The sequence below is a fragment of the Synchiropus splendidus genome, chromosome 12 (assembly GCF_027744825.2).
Source record: "Synchiropus splendidus isolate RoL2022-P1 chromosome 12, RoL_Sspl_1.0, whole genome shotgun sequence".
Classification (NCBI taxonomy): Eukaryota; Metazoa; Chordata; class Actinopteri; order Syngnathiformes; family Callionymidae; genus Synchiropus; species Synchiropus splendidus.
Genome location: NC_071345.1, coordinates 15,378,159 through 15,394,273, shown reverse-complemented (window position 1 = coordinate 15,394,273; position 16,115 = coordinate 15,378,159). Strand labels below are relative to the sequence as shown.

The window sequence follows — 16,115 nt, the reverse complement described above, 5'->3', positions numbered from 1 at the left end:
GAAAAAAGTAGAAGAAAAAAAAATCTTTCCGTGTTGGCTGAAAATGTTTGTGGCAAAATACAGCAAAATACTGGAGAGTCATCTGTACAAATAGGGAGCCAGTGTCAAGCTCACAGATCTTTTCTGGTTGTGGCTGTTGTTGGACATTACAAATGCAGATTTTAGACATTCACAGATGCCGGACCCGGCAGTGGAAGTCGAGGAATCGCACTGTATAACCTCTCACTTGTCTGTGTAACCGTGCTGAACTGCCTTTTTTTAAGCAGGTTGGATGTCGAGTTTTTTTTGCGGTTGAGATTATGTTGTTGCCCTCACATGGTCGACACTTGACAAATATATATTCTTCTGCTTTTGCTTCCTTCTTCCGTCCATTTTTTGTGGTGGTGACATAAGAAGCAAATACGTCATTTCCTGAAACACCAAGGGTAAGAAATGGTTCTTGCTTTTGTGAATTGAATTTGTAACTCGAATCTAGTTACTGTGACCAGACAAGTAATCGACGGAAGTGTCAACTTAAAAAGGACCTTCTAAAGGAAAGTCTTTACGTGCACATTCTGACTAAAGCACCAGGTTCAAATGCTCATTGCATTATACCAAGCATGGGACTCGAGCTGAGGTGGGTATTTACAGCAGAAAACTTCTGACTTCAGCATTTCCTTCCGTTGGCGTGAGAAACTCCAAACTGTCAACTTTTTTAATTCTGGAAAACACACCGGTTTGATTTTCTAAACTTGTCTTCATCTGTCGAGCTGTTTGTTTTGCTAAAATGAATGTACCAACAGAATTAACCCCTGTGTGGCAGCGCTGACGACAAGCAGATGGCTGCCGCAGCTACGTGGCGAGGTGCTATCGCGGGCTGACAGTAAAGATCTGCTATTTAAACACAGCGACACGTCGGCGCCCAGACTGCACAAGTGACGCTTTGATGCCTGCTGATGTAAAATCCGACACGTCAATTTGTTTAATTTTTGGATTTTAAGCAGAACGTTTTTCCCACTCTGGAGAAAAGAGTGCGATTTGAAGTTTTGTTTTGTTTTCTTCTTCCTCCAGAGCGGCAGAAGAAATAAACCTCCCACTGATGCACCAGCGTTTCCTGCTCCAAGCCTCTCTTTACATGGGCTCAAGTGTTCCTCAGTGTTGTCTTCCTCATTAAAGCACTTAGAGCTGATTCTGGTTCAAGGTTGAAAGGTTGCTCTCTCATCACTGGGAGCTAATCAGATCCCTTTTCAATCACGCTGCTGGATAAATGAAGTGCATCGTGGAGTCAGTGGCCTTCCTGCTGCTTCGCTTTGGTCTGGCACACGTTAAGAACCTTTAAGGATTCTGGAGGAACATGGAGTGCTATTGCTAACATTCTCGTCCCGGTATTGTCACGCAAGTTTCAAGGCTCTGGACCACCTTCGACGGCAGGTCTCAACGTGTCATTCGGGGCTCGTATTTGCTGCTCAGTGCTTTGATTTGGTTTCCACAGTTGTCGGTTTCTGCTGTCTGGCTCTGCAAACTGTGTCCTTCATCACTGTGCCACTTCCTGCCTCTGTGTCAGAGCCGCTGTCTCGGAACCAGTCATCACAGCAGGACTCACCACTGTTCTGTAAAGCGTCACTGTCACTCTTGCTGAGGCTCTTCCGTCAATCATGTCAGTCCCCGCCTCTTCTGCTGGTTATCCCTAAATATTATGACCACACATCTCAGTCATACCTCTACCGACTTACTCAGTGCAGATCATTACATCATCGGCAAACATGGTCATCTATTGGCCTGTTTGTCACCGTAGAAAATGACAACTTGGAAGTTTTCTTTTAGTTTGTTTTGTCCCCAAAGGGTTGCAATTCTACATTAGGACAGTAATGGAAGTATTACTCACATATTTCCACTCCTCTCAACTTCAACCAGAATAAAAAATGTGCTTTAAGTCTCACTGTTCTCATGTATGTTACACCCTTCATGCTGGCTGTAACATATCAGAAGCATTAAAAAAAAAAAAAAAACACGACTCAATCCGAATTTAAGCAGTTACTAGATGCACAACCACTTTTTTTGACCCTACATTGTTGCAAAAGGGAACATTTTCAGTCATGAGAGAAAATATGCACGCAGAATATGGCGCTGGAAATTGGCTCTTAGCTCCATCCACTGTACATACAGGTATAAGTGAACATTCTTTCGAGAAACAGCACCAAATATGTCTCCTTGTTTCTTGATAGACTGTCAGAAACTGGATACTAACCAAGGACTAATCCCGAGAGGATACTGCAGTACGGGTCTGGGAAGCTTTTTTCATCTGCCAGTGTGAGTTTTTGCAGATGAAATTTGAGATCATTTGTCGGTAGCCCTCTCATGTAGCTGACAAACAACTGTACTTGGTCGCCAAAAGATGCGCGCACCCATTTATGCGTCACCCTTTACAAACTCTGAATGGGTCAATGGCATGTTCACATTATTGTCCTCCTGTTTGCTAACCTCCTGCGGACAGTGCCGTGCTCTAATACTATCATGCTAAATTATTGAGTAGCTTAAGCTACGAAAAACTTTCTTGAGCTACTGAAGACAGTGGAGTGAAGCCCTGATGTGTGTCAAGTCAGTCGGGGAGATGTGTGAGTCTCTGGTGGGGTGGGGGGGGGACCAGGAGTAGGCTGGTGGGGTGGGCTCGGCAGGGATTAGTGTGATCAAAGAAACAAACGCGGGCACATTGAAACAGCAGGAGAAAAGGAGAAGAACCACGCCAGGCTGTACCAGACCCCCTCCCTCCCTCCCTCACCCCTCCAAACCCGTTCTGCTCTGCTCTCCCATAATAAGCCCCGTGAACCATAACTGAACCACGGCGTCCCTTAAACGCCGCACCGCTATTGATTTGTACAAACAAAAATGACAACTCCACCTGCACACATACATGTGCTATCAATGTCGCGCAGATGCAGGACTCCAGAGAGCACATGTACAGGCGGGCGGACAGGAAACAAAACAAGTAAGTCGGGGCTTAATAGAATTGTACCTGCGACCCCCGAGGACACCCGCGCAAGCAGAGCGTATCAGCAGGCATGCAAATACTGCCGACGGGAAGACGGAAACTAATAGAGGAGACATTAAGAAAATGATCCCGAGGCTGAGATGCTTCCTATAGATGGCGACTAAACAGAATTGCTTTATTTGTCATACTCACAAAAAAACAGCAGAGAAAGAAAGAGGCTTCCACGCTGTCGTCTCTCTCCGTCGTCCCCGGGAGAGTGATGAGAGGAGCCGCGGGGTTGAGCTTTTCCTGTTTGTGCTTTAACCTGGGTCACTTTCATTTCAGTGCTTCTTCTTATCTAAAATAAATATGCTGTGCTTGAGCGACAACATGTAAAAGAAGTAACAGCAGACCTTGAAAATTGAAGCTTTTTTATAACCACATCTGCCTATTTAAGGCACGTTTGTCTTCCTCTGACGCCCTCACACAGGCCATACTTGTTGTATTAAACTCCTGGCTCCTAAACTCCTTCCCTCCGCATGAATGCAAGTTGTACGGGCAATAACCATATATTTACAATCAAAGGTCCAACATTCAGTTCGTCGTTCTGTAGTTTTCTGACCCTTTACAGATGCCTAGGTCTTGACCAGGTGTTGAGATCCTGTGAGTCCCGTTGGCTGCCCGCCTCCCTAGACATCCCCCTGGTGTGTTCTCAGCCTGGAGGTGTGGGTGGCTGCTTGGGTACCTGGTACTGCTGACACTTTAGGTGCCAAGCGTTGTCTTTCTGGGACGTCGCTGGAGTAAGGGGTGGAGTTGGCTTCTTTGATGTCACTACCTGCATTCCCCTACGCCCGGGAGCAGGAGTGGAACTATCCCGATGCCCTTTCTTCGGTCCTCATTCTATTGTGTCACATGACCTGATAGAGCAGTGACTGCCCACCCAGAGTCTTGTTCTGAGGAGGTTTTTCCTCTAAGGGTGCTTTCACACTACGGGTTCTGTCTCGAGACAAAGCTCTGTCGGCTCAGAAGTCCCAGATGTGAACACAAGCAAGCACTTTGTCTCGGGAAACGCTCAGCGGGCGGCGAGCTTCTCGCCTCAGGCGACTCAGCGCTAGATGCCGGAAACTACGTGAACAAGAAGTGACAGAGAAATAAGGAAGTCAAGCCGTTGGTGGTCAATAGGTTGTCGCGTGGCTCATGACGACTTCCTTGAGACGTGCTTTGTCGTGGGTCACAAACCAGCTGTTTTGCGCAGGCGCAGAGGTGCGAAGCTGCACAGCGGGGGGCGAATCGGACCCCCGAGACAGCACCCGTAGTGTGAAAAGCCCCTAAGAGGAAACCCTAACCCAACTAGAATCCTCAATAAAAAGCTTAGATGGCGTTTTATATGTCGCCTTAAAAGTCGTGTCGGACAGGAAGTCAATGCCAAACAAGTGTAACATCACATTTCAGGGTAGCAGGCAGACAACACAGCAGTCAGTGGTTAATGATAGAGAAGTTTAATTTCAGGTAAATAAAAAGCCATAAAGTCATCTACATAACAATCGCAGTCTGCAACTCCCACGTCACCCGTTCCTCCTTCTGCCCTTTCCCCGCTCACCAATTAAACGTCAGCGGCAGGTTTCCGTCAGCGGCAGGGCCGCGGCGAGCCGGAGCATATCAGGAAATGAACTCATCGCTGGGTGACAGCTGCTAATTTCTCCTGCTTGCATGTCACCCCAGCGGCCGGCTGCTCTCAATAATGAGACATCCCAGTCTGATTAGGCAGATGCAGGGCTGAGACGCGCACGGCGCAGCCCACAATCACCGGCTCCAACTCTCCGCTGGACCGACATGACGGAGTGCAGGCGGACGTTTTGGTTGAGAGGAAAAACACAGAGAAGGAAGATGTTACAGTCGTCATAGTTCAAAAAAAAAGATTTGCACAGAACAACAATTATAATCAGGCAATCCTACCTGAGTCTGTTTTGTTGAGCTCAGAAGGTCCAGGATTTACTCACCAGGCGACCATCGAAACGTTACAGTGAAGAACTAAACAGATGAGTGAGCGCAACATAACATTTCAGTGACCTTGGCAGGTTTCACCTCAGAGGACTTCAACTGACTGCACTCTGAAACTGCAAAGATCATCTATTCTGGATGGATGTAAGGCAGACATATGCTTTAATAGTGAAGAGTGCTGACAGGAACAGACGTCGTTTTTAAGATTAAAAATGGAATTGATGATTCAAATAAATTAATAAATACAATGTTGAAAAGAAGGAATGGAAGAAAGAAAAAAAATCAGTGTTAAAAACGAAATAAATATCATTGATTTTGAAGTTTTAAATTAAACATTTACTTTCCGATAGTGTTGAGTATTTTTTTTTATTGAACTGGCATTTAAGACCGGAGTCAAACCTGAAAACGAAACTCTGCAGTTCCACAGTGCTCATGTAATGCGAGTTAAAGGCACGGAAATATACCTCACTGTTTTAGAAAATCCAACTCAATGGTCCTGTGGAAGACACCCAGGAAGTTAGAACTCAATTTCACCTGTCATTTCAAAGTAAAAGCTGTTTGAAAATCCTGCTTATTGAATGTGAATGTGTACATAAAATAAACTACATTAAAAAAAAATAAAAACTGTAATTACCATGATAATAATGTCCAGGACAACACTAAAACTCAAAATATATTAAGTATATACATATTTCAAATCACAAAAAATATGGGTGTGGGTCACACAGTAATGGCATTATTCGGAGAGACTATATACTGCAATATTTACAGTTCATGAGTCGATAATTTATTCATTTTCCCAAAACTATAGCATTAATCATGCACACGCACCTGATGTTTAGCAGATTCATAACGTCCGTAAAAGCAAAATCAGTCTTCAGACAAAGGATTGAACAATGATTTAAGTGTGGAATTTAACCCCCCCCCACTCCTTGCCAGTGCACAGTAGCTTCCAAAAGATCTGTTCTGTTTACTGCGTCTAACTTTGGAAGCCTGTCTCTCTCACGCACTGACCCATGTTAAACTGTCTTGCTTCGCCTCGGAACAGAAGCAGAAACACACAACTGCGGTCCGTAAGTGCAGCGCGAGGCGAGGAGAACGACAGGTGTTCCGTACAATTACAGACGTCTTTCTCGGTGTGCGCGTGGATTTCGGCGGCTCTTTCACTTCTCTCCGGCCTCACCTCTCTCAACATCCATCTGTAATCCTCTCACTTCTGCTGCCCACTCGTCCACCACTTTTCCTCGCAGCCAACCTACTCGCCCGTGCGTGCGTGTGTGTGTGTATTTAAAGGGATGATCTTTTGATGCCCTCCCAGTGTACGAGAGCGTTCTCTCTCTACTTTCCGCGATGGCCCATTGTGTTCGCAGCCGTCATCCTGCTCTCCCACTCACTCCATCAGTGAGTCGGGCCTGTGTAGAGGCCTAAATGAATATTGATTCTCCCTCCAGTGCTTGAAAACTGCAGGCTGAAAAAAAGGATGAGTGTGTTATATGCAATGAACAGAAAAGGCCTGATGGGGGACGCGGAAGGGAGAATGAGGGCGATCATGAGGACGATAATGATAATGGCCACGATAATGGCTAATAGTGATCACAAGGCATGATGGCCACCGTCAGCTGATGCATGGATGGTGTGCCTTCACATCGACTGTGCCACAAAACTGGACTTGACAGGAGTTCAGAATTTGGCCAAACCTTTATTGCCAGAAACTAAAAGACATTTACAATGAAAAGCGGAAGGATCATCAAACAAGTAATGACTTTGTCCTCTATGACTGGACCAGAACGTGGATGAGGCTCCAGGTCACAGAGGCAAAGAACATTAAGACACAATTGCCACATGAAACAAAAGGAGAGAAAAAAAAGAAACATATATCAATAGATCACAATCCATCGCCGATCCAGCCGCTTCGCTGAATCCATCAGATCATTTCCATCAAACTTCCTGGAGGTGACTTCCTCGGAAATTCTGAATCAAAACCTGGTTCCGTTTGGCACCCACCAAAAAAGTCAACCTATGCAAGATCATTCATCACTCTTAGTCGAGCAAGGGGATTTTTAAAAGCAACATGAGTTGTCATTTGATCAAAGCAGAAGCGGAGGAAAAGTTAAAACTCATGAATAAAGACTTTCCAAGGAGCCACATGAATAATATAGCACAGGAAATGAACAGTGAGAATGCAAAAGAAAGTCATCGGCACCAGATAAATCAGGTAAAATAGACGGAAAAATATGGTCAAACTAAACTAGAAAAACGAATGGGACGACTCAAATCAAAGATGAACCTGAAAATGAAGGTAGCCAAAACTACCCCTGCAGATAAACCACCATCTCCTCAGTCTCCTGCTGCTCCACCTGTGGCTGTCCTCCATCACCGACTGCAGCCTCCCGGAACACTCCTTCCTCCAGCTGGAGCTCCGTCACGATGTAGTGGGTCCCCTTGTCATTGACGATGACCTGGGTGAGCCCGTCCTTCATCATCTGAGAGGCCGCCAGCTTCAGCACCTCCTGTATGTCCTCCTGACTGCTCTCAGGCGCTGCCTCCTTGGCTTTCATGACCTTTGGCTGCAATTCTTTCTGCGTGGAGACCTCCACCTCAGGAGTCAGCATCTCAGGGATGACCTCCTCCTCTTCCCGGATCTCCTCCTGGTGGCCGATCTCGCTGACAGCATTGAGGAGAGCGTCCAGAGCTGTGGACGACTCTGAGGGTGGATGACTTTGTCCCGCCGTGGCTCTCCTAGTCAGGCCTTTCAGCTTCTCCTGGGCATCCTGCGAATCCAACACCACATATTCTGTGCTTGTACCGGCCAGGTGAGCCGCCGCCGCGGCTGGAACTTCTGCGCCTGAGGTGATGACATGCCCATCCTCAGTGATATGCAGCACCTCGGCCACCTGACCAGCCATGGCCAGGGTCTGCAGCGTGGCAGCAGCAGACTCTTCCAGGGTTTGAGCCACTTCTCCCTCTTCATACCCCTGGATGATAATGACTTGCTGGATGGAGTCTTCTTGTGCAGATGTGGGCGGACGGGGTGGCGAAGTCAAGGTCTCCGTTTCCACAAATGAGGCCCCCTGACCCCGCAGACGACAGTCGAAGGCCTTGGACACGATACCTGAGGAAGACCACAGATTAGCTTCACTTGTTTATCGGACAAATCTGAAACAGCTGGATCAATCCCAGTCATAATTGTCCCTGAGGTGGAGGACACCCAGGGTGGGGAGACAAGAATCCCCAGCTGAGCTATTCAAGAGAAAGAAGATACAAACTGCATGTGACGCACCAGTAATACCACACATATGAGCTCCGAACAAGAGGGAAAACAGAAAAGTACGGTGGGATAGGGTCACGGCTAATTCACTGACTCTCTGATCACAAGGTGAAAACATACTTTGGTCCAAACAGTTGGGAATTGGACAGCACTAGATGGAGGACTGAATTTTTGCAAAACACTTAGTTGGAAGACTAAATTCAAAGTGCGGGTTTTGTTCTACAGACCACCAAAAACTTCCAAAGCATGTCGAGATCATGACCTACGGAGATCAGTGTTCTAGTTTGACGTTCAACATGCTGTATGAAGCAAAGAGATAAAATGTTAACAGCTGATCTGGAAGCTTCTAAACACCACCTACTATGATGGTCTATGCTCACATCAGCCAATAATAACCAAAAGGGAGAGCGTTGTATTTTGTCTAGAGTCTAACTTTTATTTGTAATTTATAAGTATAGCAAAAAGAAAATTTGAGAAATGCTTTGCATTTGATGAAATTGATAAAATGTTGGCTCAGTGCGATTGACCTTGGATACAGTTATATAAATAAGTAATATTAGCAGCATTTTGAAGACATTAACAATCTTTGAGTTCTGGTTCAATTAAAAATTCAATTCAAACAGAAAGGTTGGCGATCTATAGCCCGCACTTCCAACGGAGAGGACGACCCTAAAGGCAGACTACCTATAAATGTGTGCTTTCCAGGCCAAAACCACCATGTCGCACTTGCATTTGTTGCCACAATTTTTAAAATTTCCATCCAAAAAATGAAGTCAGATATGTCCTCCTATATTCAAATGAGAGCAATCTACTCTACTTGGCGCCAGAAAGTGTTTTGGCACTGTGAACATTTTCCCTCCGAAGGTGTCAAACACCGACTATTTGCAAGTAGACCTGTGTCCGAGGCTGACACCGACATCAGCCTTACAGGTTGCAGGTTGACAATAGGCTGTTTCAATAAACTTTTCAATTTTTCTTGCCCCACGTGACTGTCCTAAAGAACAGGTTATCCTTCACTGATGGCACCTGTGACTGGAGAGATGTCCAACCACCAACCAACCTTAAATCCAATGCGCTGCCCATAGCAAACATGCTCAGGGGGATGAAACATGTGCTTCAACTGAGCACATAATGTGCCAACATGCAAGGCCGACTTTGGGCCGTTTTCCGGGATGCAAAAGTGGACATGAAAATCTGACGCCTGTTTAGTGAGAATGTCTTGATAAAAATAACATGTTTCTGCACACATTTCATAGTAACATGCAAGAAGTAAAATCCTCACTTATCCCTTCTCTATCTGTACGCGCTGATAGATATCGGTCTATGCAGCGCACACGGATAATAAAAGGAAATACACGGAGCTGCACACTGCAGTCAAAAGGCCACAAGTCTGTGTGGTAAATATCAGTTCAGACTATTTGTGTCTGGTGTGACAAGAGATGTAGTTAGTGTGTGGAGAGAGTCAGCAGCGTTGAAGGAAGTTGGCATTTTCAGCAGCAGAGGTTACCTGTTTACACTGAGCTACGGGGGCCGATGCCGGCTGCCTACGCCAAAATGCTGCGAGCCGAGAAGGGTCGGCAGCAGGAGACAATGACTCAATCTCTGAGCAGTTTCTGCTACATTATCATAAAACCTGTTCGAACCAGTGTGTGCGTTTCGGAATAAACAGAAAAAAAAAAAAAAAAGCGTGAACACCAGATTGTATCTTGAGCTCTGTGGAGTTTGCGAAGGTGAAGATGTTAATCCACTTGTGTGAATCTCTCAATTCCCAAGCTGTCGGCACGTGGGTGGAGTGCTCAGGTCAGTTGGTGGCATGTGTCGGTATAATAAGTCTCCCAATGCATTTATTTGTATATGAACCTCCCACCCTGCGGCTGGTTATTAGTGTGCGGAGGGGGCGGCATGCCGATATGCTAGCGTGTGTCACATTAGCCCAGGGTGCTGTTTGGCAGGTCCCGGTGGTGGCCTGCTGAGGTTTATGGAGTGTCACTCAGTCGCCGCGGCAGTGAATCAAGTTAATGTTGCACATCCCATCTCTTCAGTTGTCCTGCACTCCTGGTGGAAGAACAACATTTGAACAGCGTGATTTGGTCCCGGCAAGAGGTTGATGCCTGTTTAATATGTGTTTTGAATGTTCTGACTGACTGAGGATGAGAGAAGAGGGCAGGCTCTGCTATTGGCTGAGATCTGAACAAGATGTAGGCTCCCTGAGAAGTAGGGATGGCCAATAATTTATCGTACACGATACACCGCCAAACACAATCTCCACGATGAACACGTGAGACGCTCGCTGCATTGGACTTGCACATGTGAACAAGACGAGACCGCGCCACGCTCTCCAACTCCGCGGCGTTGAACAGACACATCGGCGTGTGACAACTGTGCAGGAAACATTGGATAATGACTCTGGTCGACTCTGAGTCTCTGGATCTGTGTTTATTTTATTAGATGGAGTGGTCGTCATAGGTTCTCTGATGTGGTCGTCTGTTTTGGTTGACATCAACACATGCAGTTCTCCCGCTCGGCGAAACACCGTGGTGAAAATAGTTGGATATTGGATGGAGCTCCGCTCCGGTATTAGCGCGGCGTCCTCTTCCGCGTCCCTATTAGAGTTCACTGATCGCAGACACACTCTCACAGGCAGTGCTAATGCTACGACCCGGCATCAGTTAGGGACCATCAACAAATTCTAAAGCGTTCAAAGTATTCACGAGATATTCAATAAGGCATAAAAAAAAACCCATCCATTTTAGGAGAGAGAATTGTGAACATGTTTTTCATCACACAAGAGAAAGGACTAACAGTTTGTATCATGATTTTGAGAATAGAATATGACTAAATGATCATTTATTGAGATACTGCAGACAGATGGCTCAATTTAACCCCTAAATAAACTAGTTCTACAAGAGACATGAAACATTGAATTTCTCATCTCTACACTTGGCTAACTGTTATATTTAGACATAAACAAATAATGATGCTGCAGACAAACTCCAGTAATAATTTTCATCATGAAACAGTCGAAACAGAGAGACTGTAGTGTGTACAAGACATGGGATAGAATGAAAATGGATTTATCGTGGTAAGCATAGTTATTGCCGAAATGTATCTTTTTTTGTCGATATCGCTCATCCCTACTGAGAAGAATAAAATCCAGGGACAAAGGAACAATTGGTGGCTATGTTTTACAAGCGAATAATTATAATATATGGACTGATACATGTGACAACGTACCACGATACTCATCCCCAATTCAGCAGAGTCTTTTTGTAGAAAAATGCGAGACCTCTCCACTTGACACTTCAGTAAAGCATTTCTGCAGCGCCGAACTGATTGCTAAAGGCTTGAAGGAGAAAGGGAAGGAAGCGTGTAACAGAGAAGCAAGGACAGTCACAGCTCCTCTCAAATGTTCCAAAGTGAAATCACCTCACACACATGAAATGATGAGGTGAAATTCCACTCAACTTGATTTGGCTGGTGACTCCTGTGGAGCCTGTTAAGGAGCGTTAAGTGATCCCCGACACTGCAGTTTGCTAACCAATTGTGCGGCGTGACTCCACGTCTGACAAGAATGAGTCTGTTAGTGCGGGTCACTGCCGAGGCCTCTGTGCTCAGTGTCTGCTACAGATGCAATTATTGATCATCGGATCAATGAGCTGGCCGGCGGCGGAGGCCCCGGGGCCTCTAAGTGGCATTACTTCGGCTCGGCGCGGCCGCCAGGGGAGCGGTCAGACGGCACTTACCAGCAGTTAGAGAAATTAACCTTAACACTGAGCAACCACCGCACACACAATCAATTACGCTTGCTGTAACACAGGTCACCTCACAGCAAAGGCTCGCCTGCGCGCACATGCAACCACGCAGGTAAACCCTCTCCGTCTTGTCTGGTTAGCCCAGTTGCTCAAGCCGAATTTAAAGCCAAACCGTGACCTGCATTTGCTCGCGTGACCATCATCCGCCATTCGCAAAAAGAAAAACAGAATCAGCATCCCAGCAAGCAAAGTCAATTATGGACGATGAAATCATCTCAAGAGAAGACTGAAAGACTCGCTCACAATATCAATTTCAGGTCAAAGCCCGGACCATGAAAACGCTGGCGATCAATTTCACTATGGCACCTCCAAACCCTTTAGAATCTTTTCATTAAGCAATTACCTTCAATGATGGCAATAGTGAGATGGTAAGAGCACACACACAAGAGCACACACACACAGCTATTATTTGGGCTGGTTCTGTCTCGCACTGGACAATGGCTCTCCCTGATGATGTCAACTGAATGCCTGTTGACCATTGGACATGTCTGTCATTCTAAATACTAGATGTATGTGTATAGAACAACGACAGCCATCTAATAAGCATCAATATTTTAACTTGAAAGACAGGGACAGCAGTTCCATCCTAGAATAGCAAACCTGCCAGCATTTGCTAACATGGAGGCTACTGCACTGTCCTTAGCATGACACTGTACACACAATTCAAGTATTTGTTCCTCCTCATCCAAATCTTTTTATCATAATGTTGCTATCATAATTCAGTATAGCAGCATTATTAAAAACAACTGAGGCAACAACAACATTAGAAATGACTTTTCATTGTATATATTTTTAGAGGAAGGACTTCATTTAAAAGAAAATTAAAATAAAAAATATGAATCTAATTAATGAAAAGTTTTATTAAGTATGATTAATCACATTTTAATATTTGACAACTCAATGATCCAATTTAAGATGATCCTCTTCACACATTAACACTGGTGATGACCGAACTGTTTATGCTACAAAGATCACAGACCAACAATTCTTTATACTGACTGTAAATTTTCCACCCATGACTGCAATGCAATCTAATCTTAGTCTCCATCATCATGGAAGCTTTAGTTATGAAATCACAACATATAAAGTTGTGCAGCTGGACTTGGTGAAATTAAAAATATACTGAATAAAATCAAAGATAATTTGCATTTGTGCATGATCACCCAAACCTGCATCTGTGACCTCGACCTGAAACGTTCAGCCATGAGTGAGTCCTTTGAGTGTACGGCCACAGACAGACAAGCAGGCAAGCCGAGGTCCCCCTGGTGATGCCGCTACTTTGTCTGGTAGGGACAGCCGCTACTGTCACCTTTACAAACGCTATGAATCAACTTCTCGGAGGACAGGCTGGACGACCAAAAAACAACCAATTATGGAGCAGTCAGATTGACACAGGGTGGACAGGGCACGATAGGAGAGATGAAGACACACTGAATACCCTCCAAGGACAAATACACAAAAGGAAATACTGGCATGAAGTGATGGTGAAGTGATGCAGGGTACAGCATTAGTGGATGCGAGAGTTAATATCTCAAGCCCATCCAACTATTATTGTCTATATACAAGTCTCTTTTCATTCATCCACCTAATGAGTGTCCGTAGTAGCACTATGAGAAGAAGTCAGCCAAGACAAGCCATTCACCTCAACACATACTCACCAAAATAACCACAAAAACAGAAAAATGGTATTACACTAGGGAGGCTTTGGCTTCCAAGAACTGATCCGGAAACAAAATCTGAAAGTACGCAGAGGCATCCACAAACACACACTACTGTGTGCGAACATACAGGTCAGAGTCCTTAGTACTTTTTCAGCTTATAATGGATGACCACGAGAGAATTTAGGATACTTGCTGGAGTGTTGCGCCCAAACAGAATGAGGATAGATAGAAAAACCAAAAACCAAGGAGCAGTCAGGGTCGGTTCAAGGGCATTTCCACTGCCAAAAGTGGCCAAAATTGCCAGCATTTGTTGGCAAGTTTTGCTACGGGCCTCAAGGTGGCCCATAAGGGTACCAGCGCTTGGTACCATCATTTTAATAGATAAAGTCAACACACCGTTTTAGAGTATCAGATGAATCCAGTGGTTCTATGTGTGTTTTCACTGGGGCCTGTGAGCTAGATCAGTGGTCCACAACCCCCGGGACGGGGACCGGTCCCGGTCCGTGGATCAATTGGTACTTGGCCGCACATGAAATAATGAATTATTTCCATTTCATGTATTATTTGAGTTTGAATATTTTATTTTCAGTCACTTGAGAGCCAAGTGAAGAGACAGGAGAAGAGCCCATGACTTCCAAGAAGAAGAAAGTCTTTAACAGACAATAGCAGAAGTTGCACTTGAATTATGAATTTATCATGGTCTGTGATTCCCACGTGCAGAGGCCTTACCCAGCGGTTCTGGTCTAGCTGACACATGCGGGAGAGACGCAAGTGTCCAGCCAGACATCACAGCATGTGTACTTGCAATCGTCTCCTGTCCTCGGTAGCCACATCCCGAACAGCAACACCAATAACGCAGCTGAAAATGGCTTTGTTGAAACAGTGAATGACACAGCGTAGCATCACTGTGTCACCTACTTACATGACATTGTCACTGGCGCAGGACAGGCCCGGGTAAAGGGTACCAGACTATCCAAGACGAACATGCTGGGACAGCTGCGTGCACCACAACATGACCCACTAACATCAGTGAGACTGGGTTGCTCCAAACTACAAAAATTGACATTTACTCACACTTCACTACACTATTCTGTACTGCACCATCATCCCCTGTATGTTGAAGAAAGCCATAGCACTAGTTATTTCTTTTTTTCTGTCAAATGGTGGTAGGATATCCCTAAATTATTACAGACGCAACCTTTTTGCACAAATGACAGAAATTCACATGAAGATTGAAAAAAAAAACAAAAAAAAAAACAGAGACTACATTTGCTTAAATTTCACAAATGCATGCAGATGTGTACAATATGCTGTAAAAGGAAATCTTTCAAATAGTTGTCATTACAATAGTTGTAGAGGACAAGCTAGAGTCTGAAAGAGAAACAAAGTTCACTTGGACCCAGCCTTAGACTGTGTACCGTTTTAGAGGAAATGACTCCAGAAAAACATGCCATTTGGCATACAAAAGCGAATCCAAAAGAAGAACCAAAGATCCTACATTTAAAATACATCAATGACATAGATTTAGTGCTACCATACTGTCTTAGTGACCGAAGTAAGACAAATCAATTGTGTTAAGCTTCATACATAAATATATACAGAGCTAATTTAGACTGCACATTGCGCTGCGATTCAGCCTGTGATCATCAGCTAATAATAGTTTATTCCACTTGTTATTTACTGATTCATCAATGACTCTTTCCACTTCAAAGTCTCGCCCTGTATATGTGGAGACAGAGTGCCGAATGACAAGTTCTGATTGTTCCCTGCCGAGTGACTCACATACACGAGGCACTTTCACTGAGGAACAGGTCTGTTTAGCTTAGTCCTCCCTGCCATCTCCGCTGACTATTTACCTAACAGAGGCATGCTAGAGATATTTATCGGCCTGATGTCTCTATATATAGGGCTGAGAAGCTCGCTGAGGAGAGGCAGACGCGGTGGGAGGTAGCTTCTCTAATCTCCATCTCCAGGCTGACAGGCTTGAGAAGGCCCTAATGAATGGCTCTTTTCATCTGCACGCCTGTGTTTGTGATGGCATAAATATTTAGCAATATTGGAGTCAGCTCGTGATTTTACACAGATGGAGTGATTGATGGTTCAGACCCCTGACGCATGCCAAAGACCCACCGTCCTGGAGATGTTATATAAACCTCAGTCTCTCTCCTTCTCCATCACCGTCCCCACCTCGCTCCGTCTTTCACACTGCCTCCTCTGCTTGCCGCCTCCTTCCCAGCTTGTCTTCTCGCTGTCGATCCGCCCTCTGTGGCTCTGCCAATTTGCTTCGCAGTAGAATTTCTATCATACAATGTGGTGCCTCTATGGCTGTGAGACATGTTGAATCAGAAGAAAAACAACCTGACACAGAGGAAACTGAACAGATTGGCATCAACATGTTGAAGTGACAACCAGCTGGAAACTTTTTT

General features: G+C 45.1%; 1 protein-coding gene across 1 annotated transcript in view; it reads right to left on the bottom strand.

Annotated features, from left to right (window-relative positions):
- Positions 1-6,636: 6,636 nt before the first annotated feature.
- The window catches only part of znf407 (zinc finger protein 407), a 113,579-nt gene continuing 104,100 nt past the window's right edge, over positions 6,637-16,115 (bottom strand). The window contains exon 10 of the mRNA XM_053880740.1: positions 6,637-8,060. Within this exon, the coding sequence (XP_053736715.1) occupies positions 7,258-8,060 (803 nt within the window). The 3' untranslated portion in view covers positions 6,637-7,257. The remainder of the gene's footprint in view (positions 8,061-16,115) is intronic.